General features: G+C 47.4%; 4 protein-coding genes across 5 annotated transcripts; 1 reads left to right on the forward strand and 3 right to left on the reverse strand.

The window, feature by feature from the left end:
- Window positions 1–1462: 1462 nt before the first annotated feature.
- LOC136468936 (uncharacterized) lies at window positions 1463–2080 on the reverse strand. The gene is made up of 2 exons (XM_066467329.1): window positions 2009–2080; window positions 1463–1948 (listed from the first exon to the last, which is right to left on the reverse strand). Exons 1-2 carry the CDS (start codon window positions 2078–2080, stop codon window positions 1463–1465), a joined length of 558 nt encoding a protein of 185 aa, XP_066323426.1.
- Window positions 2081–7318: 5238 nt separating this feature from the next.
- LOC136471761 (CMP-sialic acid transporter 2-like) lies at window positions 7319–14181 on the forward strand. 2 transcript variants are annotated; one of them, XM_066469516.1, is made up of 15 exons: window positions 7319–7599; window positions 9948–10017; window positions 10096–10150; window positions 10245–10356; window positions 10506–10585; window positions 11007–11082; window positions 11171–11271; window positions 11622–11693; window positions 11807–11855; window positions 11947–11988; window positions 12098–12219; window positions 12303–12362; window positions 12442–12490; window positions 13442–13536; window positions 13625–14181. In XM_066469516.1, exons 1-15 carry the CDS (start codon window positions 7573–7575, stop codon window positions 13680–13682), a joined length of 1068 nt encoding a protein of 355 aa, XP_066325613.1. In that variant the 5' UTR covers window positions 7319–7572; the 3' UTR covers window positions 13683–14181. The 2 variants fall into 2 exon arrangements, with proteins under 2 accessions (XP_066325613.1, XP_066325612.1); XM_066469515.1 differs by having other exon boundaries at window positions 10090–10150; window positions 13625–14180.
- Window positions 14182–15681: 1500 nt separating this feature from the next.
- Window positions 15682–17949, reverse strand: LOC136471762 (uncharacterized). The gene is made up of 2 exons (XM_066469517.1): window positions 17721–17949; window positions 15682–16195 (listed from the first exon to the last, which is right to left on the reverse strand). Exons 1-2 carry the CDS (start codon window positions 17884–17886, stop codon window positions 15912–15914), a joined length of 450 nt encoding a protein of 149 aa, XP_066325614.1. The 5' UTR covers window positions 17887–17949; the 3' UTR covers window positions 15682–15911.
- Window positions 17950–19597: 1648 nt separating this feature from the next.
- On the reverse strand, window positions 19598–23406 carry LOC136471763 (nuclear pore complex protein NUP43-like). The gene is made up of 5 exons (XM_066469518.1): window positions 22769–23406; window positions 21665–21734; window positions 20298–20532; window positions 20138–20211; window positions 19598–20016 (listed from the first exon to the last, which is right to left on the reverse strand). The coding sequence occupies exons 1-5, from the start codon at window positions 23347–23349 to the stop codon at window positions 19942–19944; spliced, it is 1035 nt and encodes a 344-aa protein (XP_066325615.1). The 5' UTR covers window positions 23350–23406; the 3' UTR covers window positions 19598–19941.
- Between the last annotated feature and the right edge of the window lie 456 nt (window positions 23407–23862).

Below are 23862 nucleotides of genomic sequence, written 5' to 3' on the forward strand. Positions count from 1 at the left end.
GCCTTCACCCGACCCGCTTAGAAGCGAAAAGGGTCATCTCAACCTTCTCATTTGATCCGGACCTCGAGCCAAGTCCACAGAATCTCCATCGAGGAGAGGCCAGCGGGCCACCTGAGTCGCTCTCCGGAATGACTCGAGCATCTACCAGGAGGCGGGTTAAGGAGCAGTGGAATGCCATATGAGGGCTATGCTGACCCCCTCACAAATGACGAACCTGAATTCCACTTGAACATGCCCGTTAGCGAGCTCACCGAGCACATCACTCGAGCCATCAAGGCAAGTGACGCTAGCTCAACCCCTTTTGTTGAGGAAACCAAGGACGGGGTGACGATCACAAAGACGAGCTGACCCTCGACTGGACCCCCACTATATGCGGGGGCTTGAGGAAAGTTGGACTCACAAGGAGACCGAATGCATGGTCGCAGAACGATGGCTCAGATCCCAGGGAGGGGGTACGTACAAAAATAAGAGACGCTTTCTCTTACTAGTTTTGCTATCCTCTCCTTGATCTTTAGTGACACCCGAACCCAGCAACGGCAAGGGGTCGAGTCTCACTCAGGGGCTAATAAGGGTATATATACACCCTCTCTAAAATAGTCGCCACGCCCAACCCCTTCCTCATGTTAAAAAACCTAGTGGCAAGGTCTGTGGAAACGAACGACCGAGTAAGGCTGGTCGGACTTCAAGAAACCTATGTCCCAGTGGCTACGACACTCTTGCTTACCAGCATGATTAGAGTTTCCCTCCTATACCTCGAACTTTATGGTCTTAACAAATGGAAGGGTCAAAACACATTACCCCTTCTCTTCACACATAAAAAGGGAGGAGAAACAAATTCGTTCACACCAAAACAAAAAAAACAGATTTGATCACATGCAATGACGAGTTTGATTAAGCGATACATAGGGGTCGACAACTTGTCTGATTATGACAAAAAGGATCATCCGACCAATCTGACTAACTATCTCCTCCAGGGGAGAACTACGTCTTCTATCCTATCCACCAGGTCCTGCGAAAGGGGAGCCATCGCCGCTTCCATCTCCTCCAGCTCGTGGACTTCATAGCCGGGCACGTAGCCATGGCTCATCGTCTCTAGATTGATGTTGTCCCCATAATGAGAATGAGCGATCATGAAGGATTGATTGACCCTAGCATGAAGGGCATTCCTCTCGAGCTGATGCACCCGAGTCGTGATCTCGACGGCACGGGCCACAAGCGAGCTGGTCCCCTCCGACCGCACCACCTCAGGGTTGTCGCAGACCACTCCAAGGGTGGCGCTCAAGATACCGAGCTTGTCACCCTCCGCCTGAAGATTTCTCCTTACCTCGGCGAGATCCATAGCTAGCCCAGCGAAAACGCTCTTAGCCTCTAGCTTTTGGGTCATCGTGCTTTCAAGCTCGGCCTAGAGGGAGCCGACCTTTTGTTGTGCATCGTCGCACTCTTGGCAGGCTTGGTCACACTCTTAGAAGGCCTGGTCACGCTCCTCATGAGCCATGCCATGTTCTGAGTAGAGCCTATCCGAGGTTTGAAGCAGGTCATCCCACTCCTTGCGTAGTCGAGCGATCACCACGGCATCCATGCTCGCCCGCTTCTCTAGGGCCACGAGCTTCTCCTCGGCCCCTAGCTTCAGCTCCCTTTCCTTCTTAACCTCGGCCAAAAGGTTGAGGATCCACTGGCGGGTCTTGGTGTCCTTCTGGAGCAGCTTGTCCCGCTCCTTCCTGACTTTGGCGGCCTCCTCCTCATCCCTCTGTGACCTTGCCGATAGGGCCTCGAATGCCTTCTCGGCCTCATCAGCGTCCCGACGGGCCTTGGCCACCCGTGACTGAAGACTGTCTACTTCCTCACCGAGGAGAGTCAGCTCGACCACCCTCTGCTGGGCGGCAACAAGTTGAGCTGATACCTCCCTGTGCAGCCGTGCCTCCTCAATGAGGTGGTCCCAGGTCTCCTTCTATTGATGAAGGAACTGAGACTTCCCTCAGCTATGAGCTATGAGGGACTGTAGGGAAACGATGGTCAGAATACAAAAAGTATATAGAGAAGCAGGATCAGGCAAATACCCAGCCATAGGGAATGACAACATCGCGCAAGGCACCCCTGGCGTGGTCCAAGGCTTTCCAGCATGGATGCGATCCCCATGTTGAGGCTCTCCCACTCAATGCTCTCGGTGTCGTCGTCGAGGGTGAAGAGCATCGATGCCGGATCCTGTGGATTTGTCCACCAGAGCAGAGGCTCGCCCCGCGTGGGCAAGTCGCTGCCTACCAACGTCACCGACCCCTCTTGCCATGACGTCCCCACTGAGGGACCTCCTCCGGTGACGGAAGTGGTTAGCGGTGTCAATGCCAACCTCTTTGCCACCAACATGACTCCCGAGGACACCTTAGCCACGTCCCCCTTCGTCTGGCCCACGCTAGGCACCATCGCTTGGGCCACCAATGGCGCGGGTCATGCCGGTGCCTCAGGCGCCACTGCGGTTGCTCTTGGTTGTGACCCATCTATCACGGTCGTTGCCACCTCCACCTATGTTGGCGGGGTCATGACCGGCTGCATCGCGCCCGCCACGGTCGGTGCCACGAGCGCGTTTGGTAGCCCCGTCCGCCTCGTCGTCAGCATCGGTATTGTGGTCATCGCCGGCTACTCTGTGACCTCCGAAGGTGCCCTTTGAGCCCCTGTGTCCGCCCGTTCTGCTAAGGGCATGGGTGCCACCATGGGTAGCGTCCGACCGGCCGACAACGCGATCACAGTGGTGCCGCTCCCGCTAGAAATAGGCATGACACCAGCCGGCGGTTGCCGCCTCAATTGGAGGGCAACGCTCTTCTTTGCGCCAGCGCCAAAGGATTACGCTGCCTGCCAATGCTGCAAGGGACGAAAAGCATAAGTCACGATGAAATCCGACTAAAACAGGAAAAAAATAGAGGAACTGACAACTCACCTCAGCGCCGTCGGGCGGTAGATGCGTTCGGGGGGTGAACCCCCCGACCTTTGCTCTGCCTCATCGAAACAAGGCCGTTTTGAGCCGCCCTCTGCTCGTTGGCAGAGGGGCTCGCTCCCCTTGGCTCTTGGGGCACGATGGTGGAGCCACCCGCCTTCACTGGCACCTCGGGCGCGGCGACAGAGCTGTTCACCCCTATTGGCTCCTAAGGCAGGCCAAAGGTACGGCCCATCTCCACCGGCTCCCCAGATGTACCCTGCCCTATGTGGAACGAGAAGGGTCCCGACGCCTACAAGCACGAACCGATACCTATCAGCGCATCCTCATTCTCCAGGTCATCCCACTCAATGTCTTCGGCTACCTCATCGTCGGTGTCATCATCATCATCATCACTATTAGTGTCCTCTCCTCGTTCTCACGCCCATAGCTTTCGCTGTTTCTTCCTCTTCCTGTCCTCCTTCGCCTTCCTTAGCCGCTCAACCTTGGCACGATTCACCATCCTCACGGCCAAATCCCTCGGCAATGGCGTTGGGTGATCCGTGAGGATGAGATCCCTTGGCTGGCCCCGCCCCTTTCAAAGTTAGTATTAAGGGGTCAGGAAATCAATTGAAGAGAAGGCAAGAGAAGGGGAAACTTACGAAGATGATGTGGCCTAGTTTCGGCCGCATCGGAGGATGTCCCAGCATCGGGAAGACAAAATCAAGGGGCACCCACATCGTCTCGTGAGGGATCCATTGCCTCCTTGATGCGTTGCGCGATCTCGGAGTTGGGGAGCGCCCCCTCGGTGAGCGTCGTTCCGTCGAACGATGCCTCGGGCACCATCACGTATAGTGGGAGTGCACACATCATCAACGGTGCCACCCTCCTTTTGTGGTAGGCCTCGATGATGCCTAACCCCTTTAGGCCATTCTCCTTTAGGATGTGGATGGCGGCGATGTGGTACCAGATCTTCTTCTTGTCCTTCTTCGGGATGCCCCACTTCCTCCATGACTTCAGGGCCTCTTCGATCAGGCGCCCAGTGAACTCCGGTAGAGCGACAGCGAGGTCGTTCTTGAGGTAGAACCACTATGAGTGCCACTCCTTGTTGGACATCAAGAGCTACATGGACGGGTACTCGCTGACCTGATTGTCCCAGAGCTGGATGCCGACGCACCCCATCGACATATGCAGCTCCTGCCTGCTGCTCTTCTCCCTCTTTTTCTAGAGGGTGACAACGAAGAAGTACCTCCATAGATCGAAGTGGGGGCTGATCCCCAGGAACCCCTCGCACAAGGCGACGAACGCCGCCATGTGTTGGATCCTGTTGGGGTTCAGATGCTGCAGCTCGATCTTGTAATAGTGCAGCAGCCCCTGAAGAAATTTGTGGGTGGGGGTCACGAACCCACGCTCATCGAAGTGGGCGAACGACATCACATAGCCATCGGGCAGCGACGGTAGATCCTCCTCGCCGAGCAGCAGCCACTCCTCGGCTAAGGTCCGCACGCGAAGAAGACCACAATGGACGAGGCCTTCCATGCGCTGGAAGGTGATGTCGGAGCGGCACCACAGATCCATTGGAGGTGGGGGCAAACGGATGCGGGCTCGATGGTGATGGGAATGTGGAGGCAGGAAACCTAAGCGATTGGCTATGGCAGTCGTGGCTGCGGAGGCAAGGATGCAAGGTATGGAACTCGGGAGGCGAACCCTTTGGTTTTATAGGGGCGACGGGTCCGAGGAAACAAACCACCGGCCTAGATCTCCGCGCCTGCCATGATCTGCCACCACGTCTCGCCACGGGACATGTGCACGCAATCTCTGTCCATTCCCTCAAAAAACTCACTAGACGTTTTGCCTCTCCGGACGGGCCACGACCCATCACAGGTAAGGGATATAGAGCTAAAAACTCTACTGCGGCTCGTCTAGGCCCAGGAGTTCGAAGGTTGGCCCACCGATAGGTTCGACAACCGCTCCGGGCGCCTTTTTGAAGTGAGGGGTGGAAAGGGATGGTCTCGCTAGCGGTTGGTACCTAGACGCATGAGCGCCGCAGGCATCCCGACCCATGTTCGAGTCTCGGCCGGATACGATCCATGGGTTTTTCCTCACAAGAAAGGCAGAAGGCCCTCGGGACCGGTCGAACGGACCCAAGAACTATATGGATTGACCACCGAGGGTCTAGAGTCGGTCACCAGTTGACCCAAGCCGGATTCCCACGAACGGGATGCCGGGACCCCACTCAGACTAGCCGGCTAACAACTCACCGAGCACCGTGGCTCATCCATAGAGGAAAATCACTGCATGGCTTAGCCCCTCCGGTTGCGGAAACCATGGACAGGGTGATGATCACAAAGACGAGCCGACCCTCGACCGGACCCCTGCTACGCGTAGGGGCTCGTGGAAAGTTTGGCTCGCAAGGAGACCGAACACACGGTCGTAGAACGACAGACCCCTGAAGGGGTCGAAATCAGGGAAGGACCTTTTTCGACCCACCAAAACTCACGGCTATACCCCCAAGGGGTCTGATCTCGACGAAAGGGAATCACCGTCCCCAGGTCACGCCGTGGGCGACAAAAGAAGTCCAAGGCCATCAGAGTCCTCCAGCTCAGAAAAACCTCTGAAGGAGTTTTCTACTCCTCCGTAGGCTTGGGGGCTACTGTCGGGGACCAATACTAGGGTACCCGAAGAGGAGGAGCTAATGACCATCAACATTGACTCATCCGAGCAGTCAATAGTGCGACTACAGCTCCAACCGACCCCCCGACGCGCAAGCTTTGCTTCTTCCGGCCTCTGGGAGAGGGCACCACCTCGCCCGACCTTTGGGTCTGCGTTTCACCTCGCCCGACCCTTGGGCCTACGCTCCACCTTGCTCGACCCTTGGGTCTGCGCTTTGCCTCACCCGGCCTCTGGGGGAGGACTCTGTCTCGCCCGACCCCGAGGTCGCGGGCTCTGCCTCGTCCGACCCTTGGGCCTGCGCTCCGCCTCACCCGACCCTGGGGCCTGCGCTCCGCCTCGCCTGACCCTTGGGCCTGTGCTCCGCCTCGCCCGACCCTGGGGCCTGCGCTCCGCCTCGCCCGACCCTTGGGTCTGCGCTCCGGCTCGCCCGACCCTAGGGCCTGTGCTCCGCCTCGCCCGACCCTTGGGTCTGCGCTCCGCCTCGTCCGACGCTCTGCCTCGTCTGACCCTTGGGTCTGCGCTTCGCCTCGTCCAGTCTCTGGGGGAGGACTCCGCCTCACCCGACCCCGAGGTCGTGGGCTCCGCCTCGCTCGACCCTTGGGTCTGCGCTCCGCCTCGCTCGACCTCTGGGGAAGGACTCTGCCTCATCCAACCCCGAGGCTGCGGGCTTCGCCTCGCCCGACGGAGACCCATACCATCGTCAACCACTCTAGGTCCAAGCGTATGGGCCTGAGTCAAAGCTCTAACACCAGGAAAGAGACCGGCACGTCCCGATGTAACCCGTGGCCTTGACGGGCCATACCGGAGGATTCACATCAAGAACAACGTCGGGCGTACCGGTGTTGTTCTGCCTAACCCCCATACGAGCACTGACGGGCGCGTCAGTTCACCACGACGTTTGCTAGGACGGAGTGGAGCGCCATGACCGGCATAGGACGCATGCGCATGGCGCTAGTGACGGACAGGACCGCGACGCGAAGCCATCCCTGTTGACATCTACAGGGTCGACGGGACCCGTATGAAGGAGAAGAAGTACCCAACGATCCTGAAGGCCTTCGGCTCTCTCTCTCTCTTTCGTTCTTCTTTTTTCCTTCGCTGTAACCCATGCTTTCCCTTGGCCTGTAAAAGGGAAAGCAGGACGTCCCATAAAGGGCATCGAAACACATCACATCGATTCAGGCTAGATCCGATCGAACCATCACGAACCCATTGAACCCCGAACACACGACTGAGTAGCAACCGAGCTCTCTCCGCACCCATTCACTCCTTTCACTAGAGACTTGGGACCTGTCCCTCTCTCGCCCGTTTGTAACCCCTACTACGAATTTTCAGTGCTAGTAACACGAGCAGCAGCAACGAACTGGACATAGGGACATTCTGCCCGAATCAGTATAAATCCTGTGTCCTTTAAGCACACCATCCGAACCAGACGCATAATATTAGAAATTTACTCGTCGATGGCAACTCAAAACACCGACAGTAAGATTTTGCATTCTAGGATTTCCAATGCAACCTTTTTCACGTGAAAATCGTCATTCGATATGATGAATTTTACCGCATTAACGCATGTGGTGTGGTAGCGTAGTTTTGTTGTCCATGCAGGCGCAAAAGAGTTAGAAATAGAAAAAACAGGTGAGTTACTTTAAAAAAATTAAAAAGACTTAAAATAGAAAAAAAACAGTCATGCAGTGGGTACAGTGAACCGCCGGCCGGTCCGCCCCAACTCGCTTGCTGGAGATTTTCGCCACTCGCGCTCGCTCAGTCACCCTCGACTCCTCGAGTCGAGTACTAACTCGACGCTTCCACCGACCACCGTTCACCGCCGCCGTCCTGCTCCACACTACACACTCCTCGGCTCCAGTGCTCGTGCCACCGACCGCCGGATCCCACCCACCTGCCTTTCCATACCAGCGAGCGGCAGCTGCAGCCCTCCTCGGTCTCTCGACCCCACGCGATTAAGCGATTCCAAGGCGGAGCGTGGCGGAGAGGCGGCAATGGAGTACAGGAGGGTGAAGGATCAGGTAAATCCCATGTCTAGACTAGCGATTGCAGAAGCCTCTAAAGTCTAAACCTAGAGGAGTTTATCAGATTCAAGGCGCCCCTCCGATGAGGTCGCGTTGGCTGCCTCTTCGATCTAGGAAGAATCTCTTCCTTTTCGTTTTTTTCCCCAAAGTTTTTGCGGCATTGTCTTTACCTAGGGTTCGTACAATCTATTGGGAATTGTTTAGCTGGGCGGTGCATATGTACTGTACCTTTCGTTGTTTGTAGGTCTTAGATGATGGGTTATTTGGATTCATACCATTATAATTTTCGATGTTTGGAGAAACACCGTTAATATTCGTCTATTTTGAAATATGCCATTATAATTCTTCGTTTCTCACGAGAATGCCACACAATACGTATGGAGACGATTTTGGGCCAGCATGTCATCATATTCTACCACCTCTCCTCATCTTCCCTTGCTGAGCGCGTCGATGGCGAGCAGCAGCAGCACGCTGGTGAGCGGTGCTCACGGCCTGGGCGGCGTGCGGAGGACGCGGCCAGCGTGCTGCTGCTGCTCGCCCGCATGACTGTGCTGCATGACGTCGGAGCTCCCAGACCGACGTGCTGCTGCTTGCCCGCATGGCCATGTGGCTGCCGCCGCGGCGGCTCGCCAGCTCGCCCGCTCCACGCCGTCCGCGTGCTCCGTGCGCCGCCCAGTTCGCCCGCTCCGCGCCGGCTGCGTCCTCGGCGCGCCGCCCAGGCCGCGAGCTCCGTGCGCCGCCAATGGCGAGCAGCAGCAGCAGCAGCACGTCGGGCGAGCTCCACGACGGCCGTCGATGGCGAGCAGCAGCAGCAGCAGCACGTCGGGAGAGCAACAGCAGCAGCAGCACGTCGGGCGAGCTCCGCGAAGATCGCATGCTCCGTGCACCGCGCGCCCAGGCCGCGAGCTCCCTGCTGCGTGCTCCGCGCACCGCGCGCCCAGGCCGCGAGCTCCCTGCTGCGTGCTCCGCGCGCCGCCAAGGCTGCGAGCTCCGCGCGTTGCCCAGGCCGCGTGCTCCGCCGGCCACGTGCGCCCCACCGTTGGTTGCTCGCCCGTGTGCTGCTGCTGCGCGCCCGCGTGCTGCTGCTGCTGCTCGCTATGGATACGCTGCTCAACAATGGAAGATGGCAAGAGGAGGAAGGAGATGACATGTGGGGCCCGCGCGTCAGTGACAGGAAAGGGGCTGCGATGAGATATACGTATTTGTATACGCTTGCAGCTGGGCCCAAATCGTCTCCATACGTATTTTGTGGCATTCTCGTGAGAAACGAAGAATTATAATGGCATGTTTCAAAATAGGCGAATAGTAATGGCGTTTCTCCAAACATAGAAAATTATAATGGTATGAATCCAAATAACCCTTAGATGAATAGGGTTGCTAATCTTGTGGCCATAGCGAGTGCCAGGTTGAATGTGTGTGAGATTGACATGCTTGCAACTTCTGTTTTGGGAGGTTGGCCGTGTTCCGTGTCCGTGTCCCGGCTAGTTGGTTTTGGCAAGGAGATCGGAGTTTATAACTGTATTGTTTACTCGGATTGGCCATGCCATCGACAATGGCAGCACTCATTTTGGTTTAACTCAATGAACCCAGATTGTGGCATATATTTATTGTTTAAGTTGGAAGACGGTTTGAACTAAAGACGCTTGTGCATTTACTGTTGAATAGCTTGCTAGAACGCTGTTCTGGGCCTAGGTTGAAGCTACAAGTTTGCTCTAGTTCTTTCACGTGCAACAAGTTCAGTTTTGCTTTTTTGGCACAGCTGCTGTAGGGATTAAAAAATAATTCACTACTTGATAATTGGCTGGATAATTCACTACTTGATAATTGGCTGGTGCTTGCACAATCGGAAGTGTCCAAACTCCAAAACTAAAGGCATTGTGATTCAGTTCAGTTGTTCGACTGACTCATGTTGTTGATAACTCAGCAAACTTGGAATTCTAACCTTTTTCTATTTGTGCTTGGGACATCTACAGTTTAAATATAGCATATCCTTTTTTTCCCCCCATTTTGCTCTGGAACTCTGTTCTTTGGTGTACACTGGTTATGAGAACTTGTATCTGAACTGCTTCAAACGTAAGCTGAAGACTGAACTGATGGTTCACAAAATGGTATATCTGTTACGCAACTCTTGCAGGGTGAACTACACTGGACCAGCTTGTGCCATTCTTGGTATGTAGGGGTTTAATTAGACCAGCTTTGATCCAGTCCCTATCTCCCAGAAGTGTCCACATGAAAAGAAAAGCTAGTAGTATCTAGCCTGCATGTTGCTTTTGTTTGTTTATTCACTATGCCAGCCCCGTATTTCATCTCTAGAACACTCTCTAACGTATCTTCTGTCCCTGAAGGAGATTTATGATGATTTATCTCAGAAGGATGTGGAAAGCCTGAGCGGGAGGACACTATCTAGCGCCAACAGTAAGTTATTGATACTTCGTCGAAATGTTCCCTTCTTATTTTAACACTGGAACTCATTATGGATTCCGTCAGCTACAGCTAGTGGTCTCAGCTCTGCAGGAGGCGCAAAAGGCAAGTCTAGTTGGAAACTAAAGTAAGTGTCAGTTTCCTCTTAAGTCTTAACCTTATTTTTCGACCACATACTTTCTTGAATATTATCATATCTCTTATCCTTATATTTGCGACAGGTCTGTTGTTACTCTTGCATTGACATTACTAACAAGTTCTCAGGCAATATTAATTGTGTGGTCAAAAAGAGCTGGAAAGTATGAATATAGTGTCACAACAGCTAATTTTTCGGTGAGAAAGCACGTCTCAAGATGTATATTACATATATCTTTGATTGCCCATCAATTTGCATGAACTAGTGTGTAGACTGTATTCTCAGATTATCCCTTTTGTTCTTCCAATAAATCTTATTTTAGTAATATTTGTTTGTATATGTCTAGGTGGAGGCTTTAAAATGCCTTCTATCACTAGCTGCTCTTTTTAGGACGTGGAACCGCCATGGTGTCACTGATGATAATAGGTGAGGACTGCACTTTGGGCTTATGGCAACTGTGCTACTCAGACTAACGGCGTGTTTGCTTCAACGCCAGAGAACTTGCCTGGCCGAGGCAAGAGTTCTCAGGCGTCCGATTTTGGACGCCTAGGGTCGAATGCGCTGCCTGGCCAACGCTGCCTGGGTCAGGGTGCTATCCAAACACGCCCTTAGTTCCTACATTTCTAACATGAGTGTATAATTATACTTTTACATTAAGCTAAAGTCAATTTATTATAAGTTTGTTTTACTAATTCAAGTCATTAACATGGCAATTATGTTTCAAAGAAATTTGTAACATGTTATGAATTTTTCTGTGAATATGGGAAACTGAGACTTGCGATTGCAATCTAAAAACTGTTGCTTCTGTTAACTCTGTTCAGCAGCCATTTGATTTTGCTGTTTTCAGGTTAACCACATCTTTTGACGAAGTTGGTGTATATCCAATTCCTGCTGTTCTTTACATGGTAAAGAACCTATTGCAGGTGCGGTGGTACTTTTGTGATATGGCCAATTTAATTCCATGATGTTTAAGCATGTTGACATGCCCTTCCATTTGCTGTTATCTGCCAGTACTATATCTTTGCCTATGTGGACGCACCAGCTTATCAGATCTTGAAGAACCTAAATATCATCAGCACAGGTGTTTTGTACCGTATCATTTTGAAGAAAAAGTTAGTATCTTCTGAGCAATTGGAAATTATCTTTACATATTTGCTTTACTCTAGAAGTGGAACTCTAAGGATCATGGTCGCAGTTTATTTTGTTGATTCTATTATGGTTTGACTTGGATAGAAGCCGAATCAGAATTTCAAATCTTTTTGGCCTATGAGTCTATGACAGATACCAGACCTGAAAGAAAAGAACTATAGCTCTGTGTGATTGGCCTTCTAGCTGACCGCAAGTTTTGTTCACCTTCTTGCTAGAACGTCTTACAATCTTTATGTCATCAGTACCTGTTCACTGTTCTGCAGTCTTTCACTCTGTGTGTATATATATTCAGTTTCTTCCCTGTCCCCTTTAGGTTAAGTGAAATTCAGTGGGCAGCATTTGTTCTTCTATGTGCTGGTTGCACAACAGCTCAACTTAATCCTTCGTAAGCACTAAATATATTCCACTTCAATTCTCTCTCTCATTATCTAGTCATCATTTGGTCATTTAATTAAACATGAATTTTGATTAGTTGAAATGTTATCTGCCCCTATTTAGGTCTGACCATGTGCTTCAAACACCTATTCAAGGTTGGATGATGGCAATTGTGAGTTGTAATAGAAGATATATACAGTTTCATTAAGATTACTGTTGGAAGTGTCTTCACTCACGTTGCTGAATTGATCATTCTCATGCAGGTGATGGCTCTTTTGAGTGGTTTTGCTGGGGTATATACAGAAGTACGTCTTGTTACTCTTTGTTTATGTTCTCTTATATGTCTGACTTTAAGTGAATTCATTGGGGGTGTAAAACATTAGGAATGTTTTTATTTATCTTTGAACACTGCAGGCTATCATTAAAAAACGGCCATCAAGAAACATCAACGTGCAGAACTTTTGGCTATACATTTTTGGGGTGATCTTCAATCTAGTTGCAATCTGTGTTCAGGATTATGATGCAGTTATGAATAAGTTAGTGCACATGGAAACTACTAAACTATTATGTTGTCTTCAGTATAATTTATGGATTTAACACTGACTTATATCTGACACAGAGGCTTTTTCCATGGGTATTCATTCATCACAGTTTTGATGATTCTGAACCATGCACTGAGGTACCAAACACTATCAGTTTAACTTGTTTCACTTGGTGACTTAACCAAGCAGCTTACAATGGTTTCATTTACTGTGCAGTGGAATTGCTGTTTCAATGGTGATGAAATATGCTGATAACATAGTCAAGGCATGTGCACTAGCATTTAAATTTATGTATGAGCATGATAGATGGTGCTACTGACCTACTGTTGATTCAGTTGTATTGTATATATATGTGCTGCCCACTAGAGCCTGACTACTGTTTATATGTGGCATTGTAGCCAATAAATGGCTACTGCAGCAACTCGTGAGTATGGCGACTACATTAGTTAGGATTAGATGGATAGGTTTGTTAGCTTCCAAATTAGATATTTTGTTTTGTTTAATTGCTGCCATTAAGGTGTTTTCTGTTGAATATTTCATATGAGTTAGCCCTAGTCCCTAGGTCACTGTCATCATTTCAATTAAGCTAATAGAAATATGAAAGAAATCTCTAGTCTAAGTATCCACCAACCTGCTAACTCCCTGGATTTAGACCCTGCCATGAGGGTCACAAATTGAGGATTAGATTTGAATTAGATCATTTCAGAGAAGTAGCTAGGAATAGTAAACTTGTTTTATTATATGCACAATAATTCTTAATGGCACTGAAGTCGATACTGGATACATTGTTGATGCATGTATTTTACTGTTTTCCTATTGTTTCAGACATGCATATTTTTGTTTAATCTTTCTGGGAGCAAGTACCTAGGTCATTAGCTTAAATAGTAATAATTTAGAGCACTTGAATTTATCTCTTGTGTTGCAAAAAGGGGGATTTTATCTCTAGTCTACCCCAACTTGGTTGGGACTAAAAGGCTCTGTTGTTGTTGGCAGTGCTCCAGGAGAACAAATATAGATACTCCCAAACAACATCAGCCATATAGGTGCTTTAACCCAGATGCATCTTTTATGTGGATGTTAACTGAATGGGCCCTTCCTATCGTGTCCCGTCCTGCCCCATCCCATGAAGCAAACACTACCTTAATTTTGGTCTTCTTAGTGTGCTTCGATGCAGTTAAATATTACAGCAGTTTTTACTGACAATATGTATTTACAGGTTTATTCAACTTCAGTCGCAATGCTTCTGACAGCAGTTGTATCTGTCTTCTTGTTTAGCTTCCATTTATCCCTCGCATTCTTCCTTGGATCCACGTAAGTTTTAATGATAATTTTATTGCAGCTTCTGCTGATCAGAGCTTTCAAACTCATGATAGAATAATGTAATCTGGTAAACTTTCAGGGTTGTGTCTGTCTCAGTGTACCTGCACTCAGTTGGAAAACTTCAACCACAGAAATAAGGGTTGTTTAGTCACTGGTTACTGACTGCTCCTCATCTGTCAGTAATCACTGGATAACACAAAGAATTGGTGAAGATGGAATCTGGGATTCATTATTGGTGTTTGGTGCTTTGAGGCTAGAAGCAAAGCTTCAGTGGAGATGAGATTTGATTGCATAGTTAACTTGCGGAAATTAGTAGGCAGTAAAAAGTAAGACCCAGAAATGTTTTTTTTTGGAGGGGTTCTATCCGGTCACAGTTTTTCTTCTCTTCTATCAAGTCAAGTTTGTTGATCGCTAACCACATCGGTGCCTAGTTTTTGAGATATCAAGCGCACATTTATTGTAATGCTAGTGTTTCGAAATAGTAGGTAGCAATTGTTGTATTGAACCAGTTGCCTTTTAATTCTAATGTATAGAATTACCTTTCTTTTCTTTCTTTTTTTAAACTGCCCGGGCAATTTTACCTTTCTTTTTACCACCGAGCATGTGGACCGTTGTTGAGTGTTACTATGTATACAAGGTGCTGGAGCAGGGGATTTGATCCTGCAAAGTATTTTTAATCATGTCAGGTGTTTGTATTATGCTAGAATTAACTTCTGGGCATTTCACACTCGGATGCATCCAAAATGTAGGCAATTATATTTTTGTCTCATTACTTGCGTGTTTTGAATATGTAGTCTTACCGCCTGGTGCAAGTGGTAGAGTCTTACCGTCTGTGACCGGAAGGTCCCGGGTTTGAGTTGCGGTTTCCTTTATTGCACAGGCGAGGGTAAGGCTCACCACTGACACCCTTCCTCAGACTCCGCACGGAGCGGGAGCTCTCTGCACTGGGTACGCCCTTTACTTGTGTGTTTTGAATATGTATTTTGAAATTTGAACTTCTTGGATATAGTATTCTAATTCTATGTTTCATGGCCAGAATAAAGAGTAGGGTATTTTTAGTTTCAGCACAGGCCGGCATGAGCTCTGAGCATTGAACTTCCAACTGCGCGGGGGCAATATTCATCTGCTGAGCCCATGCTATATTGTGATGCTCAAATACATTTCACTGTCGAGCCAAATTCAACCATTGATACTGTGCTGCTATTATTTTGAAATTTATGTAGACTCAAATAAAGAATCCATAATCACAACGTATCTCATACTTAACAGACGTAGAACAGAAACCATCTGCAGAAACATGCACCATGAAAGAAACGTCAAAGCAAGGGATGGATGGAAATCAGATTCACAGACCTAAGAAAACATCAAAACCATGTCCCCACTCCAAGGTATCAAACGAACCTGTGTCACAGCATTGCCTTTTAGACTTGTGGAAAACATGAATAGCTGGCTTGATGTGCCTGGTTCAATTTAATTTGTTTTGATTGGACCAATTTGATGGCGGCTAGAGTACTTTTGGCCACACACGGAGAGAAAGTTATTACCAGCCATGCACTATCAGAGAAAGAAACTTTTACAGCAGATTCAGTCTGTACTTGAAAAAACATAGATGTCATCCATTGGTTTCGCTTTCGTTTTTCAAATACCTATGTAATGCGCTCACTAAAAACACTACGTTTCAGGTTAGTGGTACGCAATAAATTCTTCGCTGAATTTAACATTTAGGGCATATATATACTCAGCCTGTTCGCTTGCTCGTATACGATCGTGGATTATAAGCTGCAACAGTATTTTTCTCTCACACCAAATCAGCCAGCAGTAAATAATCCACGATCGTTTACGACGAAACGAACAGGCTAACTGACATCATAGAGAGAGCTACAGATTTATAAGTACCAATTATATTAGCAATTCCTTTTGTCTATTTAGGAGTAGAGATGTCTAGTGGATGCACGAGCACATCCGCTCCCTCGGTCCCTCCCGCGTGTTGGGCCTGGTCAGCTTCACACCAAAGCTTAAGCCAACCCTACTGCACCACAGCCAGGTGGATGGTCCCTCTCGAGAGCAATGACATGCACCATACATGAACAAAATCATCCTGGTCATAACCAAGATAAGAATAGCACTCGCAAAACATTTACAACAGTTGAAAAACACTGATTTATCAACATGAAGCACGCACCATCTGTTTCCTTGCAGGTATGGGTGACCAGACACTAGGACAACACATTCCCATAGACAACTGAATCTTTGATTTACAATGAAAACTATGTTTACTTTTACTTATATATGGAGTCGAGGCACAAATACATATCCTTCCTGCATGTTCCTATCTTTTGCCTTCCAACAAAATGTGATGGAACTGTTTAACTACAATACAGAGGGGCGGTGACCGGCTTGTAGAGGAAAGTCTTGACAGTGTGTGAGTTCCCAGACGGTTTGTTGTAAGTGAACTTTACCCCAGAGTGAGCATCACCCCTCCGTGTGCAATGCAGATGGAAGCTGCTAATAGGCCTCGCCAAGCACGAGTCCCACCTGTCGCTCTCTGGCATAGTCTCGGCAACAGTATACATGCCCTTGGAGTTTGTGAAGGCTTGGTAGTTGATAACCTCACCGGATTTTGTGATGCAAAGGACAGCAACCTCGGCACCTATACAAGAAAGAAACATCATAAAGATTAGTTTAGGAACGATCTTAAAACAATTTGAACAGAACATATTGAACCCAAATCAAGAAAACAGTGGTATAAATACTGAAATATAGTAAAATACCGTGTCACATCAAATGGACTTTTTTTTAATTCAAAAATACTGATTACTGAAGGGCATAGGCCCACCTTTTACTGGAAACACAGTAACAGAGCATTGGAGAAATTTGGACCCAACTTTCACAGAAATTATAAAGGATTTAGCATCTCCCAAATGTTATATTCGAAATATGAAATCATGCTTGTGGCATGTTCTAGAGATATGATGTTTGACACACGTACTAATACTAGAATTCTAGTGCTAACTTAACTGACAATAACAACAGAAGCAAACTTCAGTATAACACATTCATCAGACAATGAGAATAACAGCATTTCTTATGTGGTGAATAAGAAAGTTTTCCAACTGATGGACCTTTACCTTCTAAATTAATCAAATGGGTCGCATCAATCCGCACCTTTTGCAGGCCTATTCTGGTCATCCTTTTTTGTTTGAAGAAAATGACATATCATTTGAGGTTGATTAACATGTAAATGGACATGTCTTTGATCAAGCATGTTATTCAAGCATGTAGTTTATTGTGTTCAGACTTGGTTCCAGCAAAAATGTGAATAATTAGTTATGAAAATGGTGAAGAATGTGATGATGTTAATCTTGCTCGATCCATAGTTCCAAGAAAACCTTGGATGAAAGATGTCCTGCTACACGCTAACGTGAACAACAAAATGCTGGATCTTTATTTGTTGAGGTATTGCAAGAATTCTTTTGTTTGCCTGTAGCAACGCACAGGCATTTAGCTAGTATATACTAATATACTATATGTTCTAGAGCACAGATCATGAAGATGACTCTGGATTGATCAGTTGGCTGGTAGAGTGGCTGGACAAGTGAGATGCGAGACAGAGTGAGAGTAAGGGTTAGGGTGGTGGCTGCATGTTGAGTTGCAAATTGGGATGAAAAGCATAAGCCCAAACCATCCCAGATCATGGTTTCAAAGGCGACTAGGCGTCCAAGCGAGAGCTGGGTGTGCCAGGACACCTAGGTGGCACCTAGGCGACAAGGCGCCACTGTTCCCCAAGGCGAGCTGGGTACGCCTGGACGTCTGGTGACGCCTTTGAAATGGGGTCCCAGATGCAGCCCATGTTCTTAGCTGCCCAGCAATTCCATTCTGTTTCTGGCCATCCACTCTCTAGTCATCCGATTAACCGTGATTAGTCGTTGAATAATCAGGCGACAAGAAAACTAATCGGCCTAATCGAGTCGTGGCCCCTAGGCGAGTTCAGGATATCAATTAGGACGACTATTGGCGATTAATCGGATGACTTCGAGACCTGACGCAGCCAACCGCCTAACCCCAGATCCGCTCGAGCGGTCCTAGCTGGGGAACCACAGGGCGCAGCGCAGACGGCGGTCGATAAATCCGCACGAGGGGAGAAGAGGAGGCAGGTGTACGGGGCTGAGACTGACCTTCGAGGGCGTGATCCTCCGGGCCGATGGCGGCGTCGCCGCAGACGTCGCAGACGACGCGGCCGCGGATCTCCCCCGTCCAAGCCTCAGCCGCCGCGAGCAGGATGCCAAGGGCGATGCCGAGGCGCAGGAGGAGCGGCCACCGGCGAGGGTCCGCCGCGGCCATGGTTGGTAAAGGGGTAGGTATATGAAATGGAACAAGCTGTGCTGTGGACTCTCTCTGCCTGTTGGGGTTCTGGCCTTCTGGGTTCTTTTGCCTTGCCTAGCTTTACCTGGCAAGAATGTCTGCTTGGTTGTTGGCAAAGGCTTGCCTCGCCTCACCTGGCTGACCCGGCTCGCTTCTGCGGGCGAGCCAATTTGAAGCCGAATCTTGTCAGCACGGTCCACGAAACGCTCAGACAAGATTACCAAACGCAATGCCTTTTTTGGTATCCTCGTCCAGCAAGGCACAATAGTGCGCAACAAGGGTTGTTTTAGGACCTTGCTTTGCTTAGCAAGCTAGCTTGTTTGGGCAAAGCTTTTCCTTGCCGAACCAGGCAAGCCGATTCTGCTCTCCCGCGTTGGCGGCGAGCGGCCGGTGTGTGCACGGAAAAAAGATGCCGTGTTGACGGGTGTGCACGGAAAAAAGAACCAAGCAGCCCATTTGGTGGTTTTGCCTTGCATCGCCACAGGAGCCCATTTAGCTCTCCCACCGGAACAAATTATTAGGATGCATTTGGTTTTCTCACGTACCCACATCGCCTTGTCTAATTCGACAAGGCTAGCCTTTGCTAGGAATGGGGAACAGTTCTGACTCGCCCTTGCTAGCAATAAAAACTTTTTAAGCATAAATCAAGAGAATAGATAAACAAATCAAACAGTGTACTCGGATCCAAACGTGTCTACTCTCTCCGTCTCAAAATAAATCGAGAGAATATTTTTTATATATATATTTGATCAAAATTTAGAATGATAGTTCCACATGTTTCATAACCTTATAGTTTTGAAAACAGTGTACATCCAGTTTCGTTCTAATAAAAGATATCTCCTCCATCATTAAATGCTTCTATAAAACCTCAATTGGAGGCGGATTCAACAAAACTAGTTCGAAGCTGTAAATATTGATACACCATTTTGTAAACTTGATCAAAATTAAAGAAGTTACACTTGGAACAAAATGAGGGTGTGTTTGGTTGAGCTGTGACCGTGGGAAAAAGCTGTTGTGGGCTGTGAGCTATGGGAAAGCTGATGTGGGCTGTGAGCTGTAGAAAAGCTAAAAACTGTTTGATTAAACAAGTATAAAATATACCTTCTATCTTTATCTCTCTTGAAACAACTATGGAAGAGCTTTTTATTCCACCAATTTCGAAAAACAGAAAGCCAAAAGCCAAAAACAGGGTCAAACAACTTTCAAAAATGTACTACAGAAAAACAGCTGCTTCTGAAAAAGCAGCCTCTTTTTTGTTGAGCTTTTGACTTTTAGGGCCAAAAGCCAAAACCAAAAGCCCAACCAAACGGACCCTGAAACAAGATATCTTTTAAAACAAAACGGTGCCTTCCTGTCTTGTTGTCGGTGTTGGCTCAGCTAGATGAACAAAATTTCAAAATTTACATCCTTTCCATTTCAAAATTTACATCCATTCCATTTCAAAATTTGTATAGCAGCAGTGTGAGCTGTCGGTGTCTTGCCCTTGGCTTATATACATAGATGGATGTACCCCTCGACAAGCACTGTCCACCTTCAGATTCAGTTATGCAGTAGTAACAAGAATTTCTAAATTGTCAGCCAGATGAACCAAATACGTAATGGAATCCATAATGTCCAGGAGCCGATTTAATACCACACGGCGTGCTAGGGAAAACGGAAACATTATGAAACAAATTATAGCTCAAGTCCATTAGCCCCCAACTAAAAGGATTGAATTGTTTGTGATCACTCTCCTTCAAACTGTCAGCAGTTAGCATGACAGTTTGAAGCTAGACCAGAAAAGGTTTCTACAATCTGCAACTACCCATGGCAACAGAAGCTCATATAATTAGTAAAACTTCCAACGATACAACACAGGGTTAGTAAGACAGGAAAGAGCCCTTGTCATGCACGCTTTATTCCTTCTACCGTTGCCCAAGACCATGAGTATTAGAATGGTCCCTGAATATGGAAGCTCTCAGAAGTCAGAAGATAACAGTAGTTTCAGCAACATTGCAGAAAATTCTGATTGAGATCCCTGGGTGGTGAAACTTTTCATTCTTCTGCCATTGCATCTCTCCCACGAGTTAGGACACCAATCGATTCCCATTCCAATGCGCAAACAACATCCTGCGAAAATCCATAACAGTATTAACATAACATATTGACATTACCTATAAATAACAAAAACTGTTACCCCTCAAAAAATAACAAAAACTGTTCACTTGACCAGGTGAAGTCAAGGACTTACAGAGGGGTTCTGAGGATCTATGTCAAAGGAGTTGATAGCACAAGCTTCAGCAAGCAATTCAAAAGGTCTCTCATCTGCTAATCGAAAAAAGGCACGTTAAGTAAAGATGGGTGAACACTAAACACCGACAACCCGAACGCTACATGTACATCTCACTTACCTTGTTCGACAACTGCAAGGATCCCATCCTCTGAACACATCATCACTGGCAATATTCTTGCGGATGCAGACGAGATGATATCAGAAGACTGTGTGTAAGTGTCAAAAAGAACCTCCCACACCTCACTTTCACACACAGGCTCAGCTGTTCCATTAAGGCCTACACCAGAGAGTGGTATCGGCTGCTGCGGCCACCGCAGATCCCAGGCAAATATGGTCCCTGATGACCCTCCCACCTGCAAACATTCAGAAATGAGCCATGCTGCAGATATGACTCACGTAATCACACCCATAAAACTCATTTCAACTATGTGCTCAACAGGGGTGGACTAAAATTGGAACAGTAAGGGTCTGCGCACTAGCAATAACATGAGCTTTGTGCTCCTCACTGTCACCAATGCAGTGACCTGCATCCATACAGTCCAAGCTCCCAGTGGACTATGTTAGCTAGAGTCCTCTAGGCCCAGTATGCCTCACTGCTCAGGCTCACTTATTAGGTATCCGCGGGTGCAAGAGCATACACTAGAGGGCATGGACACTAGTACATTAACCAACTCATCTCAATTTAACTAAATATTTAGATGAATTTGGATATTTCATATCATAGGGCAAAATAATTCTATAAAACAGCAAATCAGTTTCAGAAAAAAGAGGTAAGCCAACATAAACCTCTGGTTCTTGATTGCATGAAAAAGCTGCTCTGTTAAACATTTTACATTTGAAAAATATAGAAAGTGAAACGGCTTCGACAAATATAACCTAATGCCTTCAAGGTGTATATAGATCATAGTTCTGTATTTTCCATTTTAATACTTTGGATTATACACAAGGTAAGCTTCTTCTTAACATGGAGATCATTACAAAGGTATTAATTACCATTAGCTCTGAGACTGAAGTCAGAAAATAACACCACTGGCCGAACCGCCGAAGTCAGAAAATAACACAACTGAAACTGACAAACAAGGTGCTGTTGATTCTTTTCCATTTGTCTAAACCTCACTTGCAAGATTTCTCTAGTGCATTGATCTAGGTTACCTCTTATTGAAAAATCAAGACCTGTTTGGGATATATATGAATTTTCAAAGGAATTTTGGGGAAAAAAGATTGAACGCTGCTTGATATAGTTGACACTTGACATCTTATTTCCCAAATGAATTCCATATTTCAAATGGAAGCTTATTGGTGTACATTAATTTGCTCAACCATCAACAACCTAAATCAGTTCATCACTTAGTTACATGGTACTTGGGACGATTTGTTATCCTAGAGGTTAGATCCTCAAATCTATTCAGATGAAACATAACACTTAACTAAAATCATTTATTTATTCAAAGTAAACTTGCATTTGATACCACATATTGATCTTACCACACAGATATGCTTTCTTGACGGATGAATGTCAATGGAATGCACCATTCCAGTAACTATGCCACGACCCCTGTATTTGCAAGTTCACCCATTGTCAGCAAGATAGCAGCGCTTGGCATAACAGATACAATGAAAAACACATGACACCAAGAATGTTTGGAGTTCGCTATTTTCTATTTTATCTCATCTGTTAGCAGCATAGTTGACAGCTTACTTTAAAGAGGGCAGTTACAGGAGGCCACCAGAGCTGGGATTTTCAATTAATATACAAAAACTACTTCGATCTTGTAGAATACATGGTTCAGCCACCAGTTGAAAACAAATTTAAATCTATAAATTTCACCTCAATGGCTCAATGTAAACTTTCTGTGTATGTACCATAAATCTGTAATACATGACACGAGTTTTGGAGAATAAGCATGTTTTTGGTACACCAGATTTTCTTTTAACCATAATTCACAGATGTCATCAAGATCTTACAAATGTACTCACATAAAAGTGTAGTGGGCGAGATTGGAATGAAACCAAGCAGTGACTACAACTACAATAAACTTAAATGGCAGTCCCATTTATCAGTTCAGAACAAAGACAGAAACAGACATGCATCAAACCATCCAGAAAGTATCTTCAATATTAACAGGCATGCACCAAACCGTACTGAAAGCATCTTTGGTAATGCACAGCCTAAACCAAAATTGATAGAGATGCACAATAAACCGAACTCTGCACCAGAGCTTATGCATAGCTAGGAACATTTATTACAAATGGTGAACATTGAGTTGGGCTTTCATAGTGGAAGATATGGATGTGAAAATATTTTGAAAGGTACTGACATAACATAACTAAAATGTTTGTGAAACATGTTAATCAAAGTAATGTGTGGATGTGCCAATATTTTGAAAGGTGCTGACATAACTAAAATGTTCGTGAAACATGTTCATCAAAGCAATGTGTGGATGTACCAATATTTTGAAAGGTGCTGACATAATGTACCAATCCACAAGAAACCATAAAAGTAATCTATTACAACTACCAGAAATCCATCGTTAACAGGAACATAAACCAGAAAGGCAATCCTAAAGATCCAGGCTTTCCTACACTCACCAGATGCCGTTACACTGCGCCACGACGGCGTCCCCTTTCCTCCTATCCCACCATTGCACACCACATCCGGCGCCCCCCGTGGCGAACTCCACCGGCGACGCCCACCTGGCGGCTTCATACCCTGACATTCCTTTCCCGTCCCACAACCTCCTCGCCACCACTCTCCCGTCCGCTGCACCGCCGACCAAATGCACTCTTCCGTCCTCCCCCGCCGTGACCCACTCCTCCCCACCGCAGTCGAGGCCCCGGACAGGGCCCACATGGAAACCCGCGCCGCCGGGGACGGACACTGCGGCGTCCGAGTCGAACGAGGAGGGGAGGAAGTGGAGCGAGCCCGAGGAGGTGGCAGCGGCGAGCGCAGCAGGGGAGCAGCGGAGTGCCGTGGCGCGGGACGGGAGCGGGGAGCCGGGGTCGGAGAGGGGGAGAAGGTGGATGCTGGAGGCGGCGGGGCCGGAGGTGGGGTCGTGGACGGCAGCGGCGAGGAGGCGACCGGAAGGGGAGGAGGAGGAGGAAGGGAGCCAGCGGACGAGGTCGACGGAGGAGGCGAGCGGGTGGCGGCGGAACGAGGGGGAATCCGCCATTGCTGGGGTTTGGAGGTTTTAGGGTTCGTGCGGGCCAGTCCTCTGTGAGAGCCTGAGGGAAATGGACGGAACCCCGAACTGCAACCAATAATTAAGATATTGCCAGGGATTAAGCAATTAAAAAATATACTCAGATGTTATATGTGATTTTGATTTTAAATAAAATAAAATTGCAACTTTATAATGCAGCTCATATTTGAATGCATGTAGGCTCCGGTGCAGTGATTTTTTGGATTTTGGCAATCGATGAACATTAGTTGTATGCATTTGACTTAGTCAAAAAGAGAAGACAAATCTGGATATTTCACTCTCAATATGCGCACCTCTCTACATTCGACATTCAGTTCATATATTTTTGAAAATTTAATCTGAGGAATTTCTATCTTTTTCTCTCATTTTCTATCCATTCTTAATATATTCTCATATATACTCAGGTCACAATAAAAGACCAAAATAGCCCTGCACCTTACCTAAGGAATCAAGCGGATTCTAGCGGACACTCACCTCGTGAGT

The sequence above is a fragment of the Miscanthus floridulus genome, chromosome 8 (assembly GCF_019320115.1).
Source record: "Miscanthus floridulus cultivar M001 chromosome 8, ASM1932011v1, whole genome shotgun sequence".
Classification (NCBI taxonomy): domain Eukaryota; kingdom Viridiplantae; phylum Streptophyta; class Magnoliopsida; order Poales; family Poaceae; genus Miscanthus; species Miscanthus floridulus.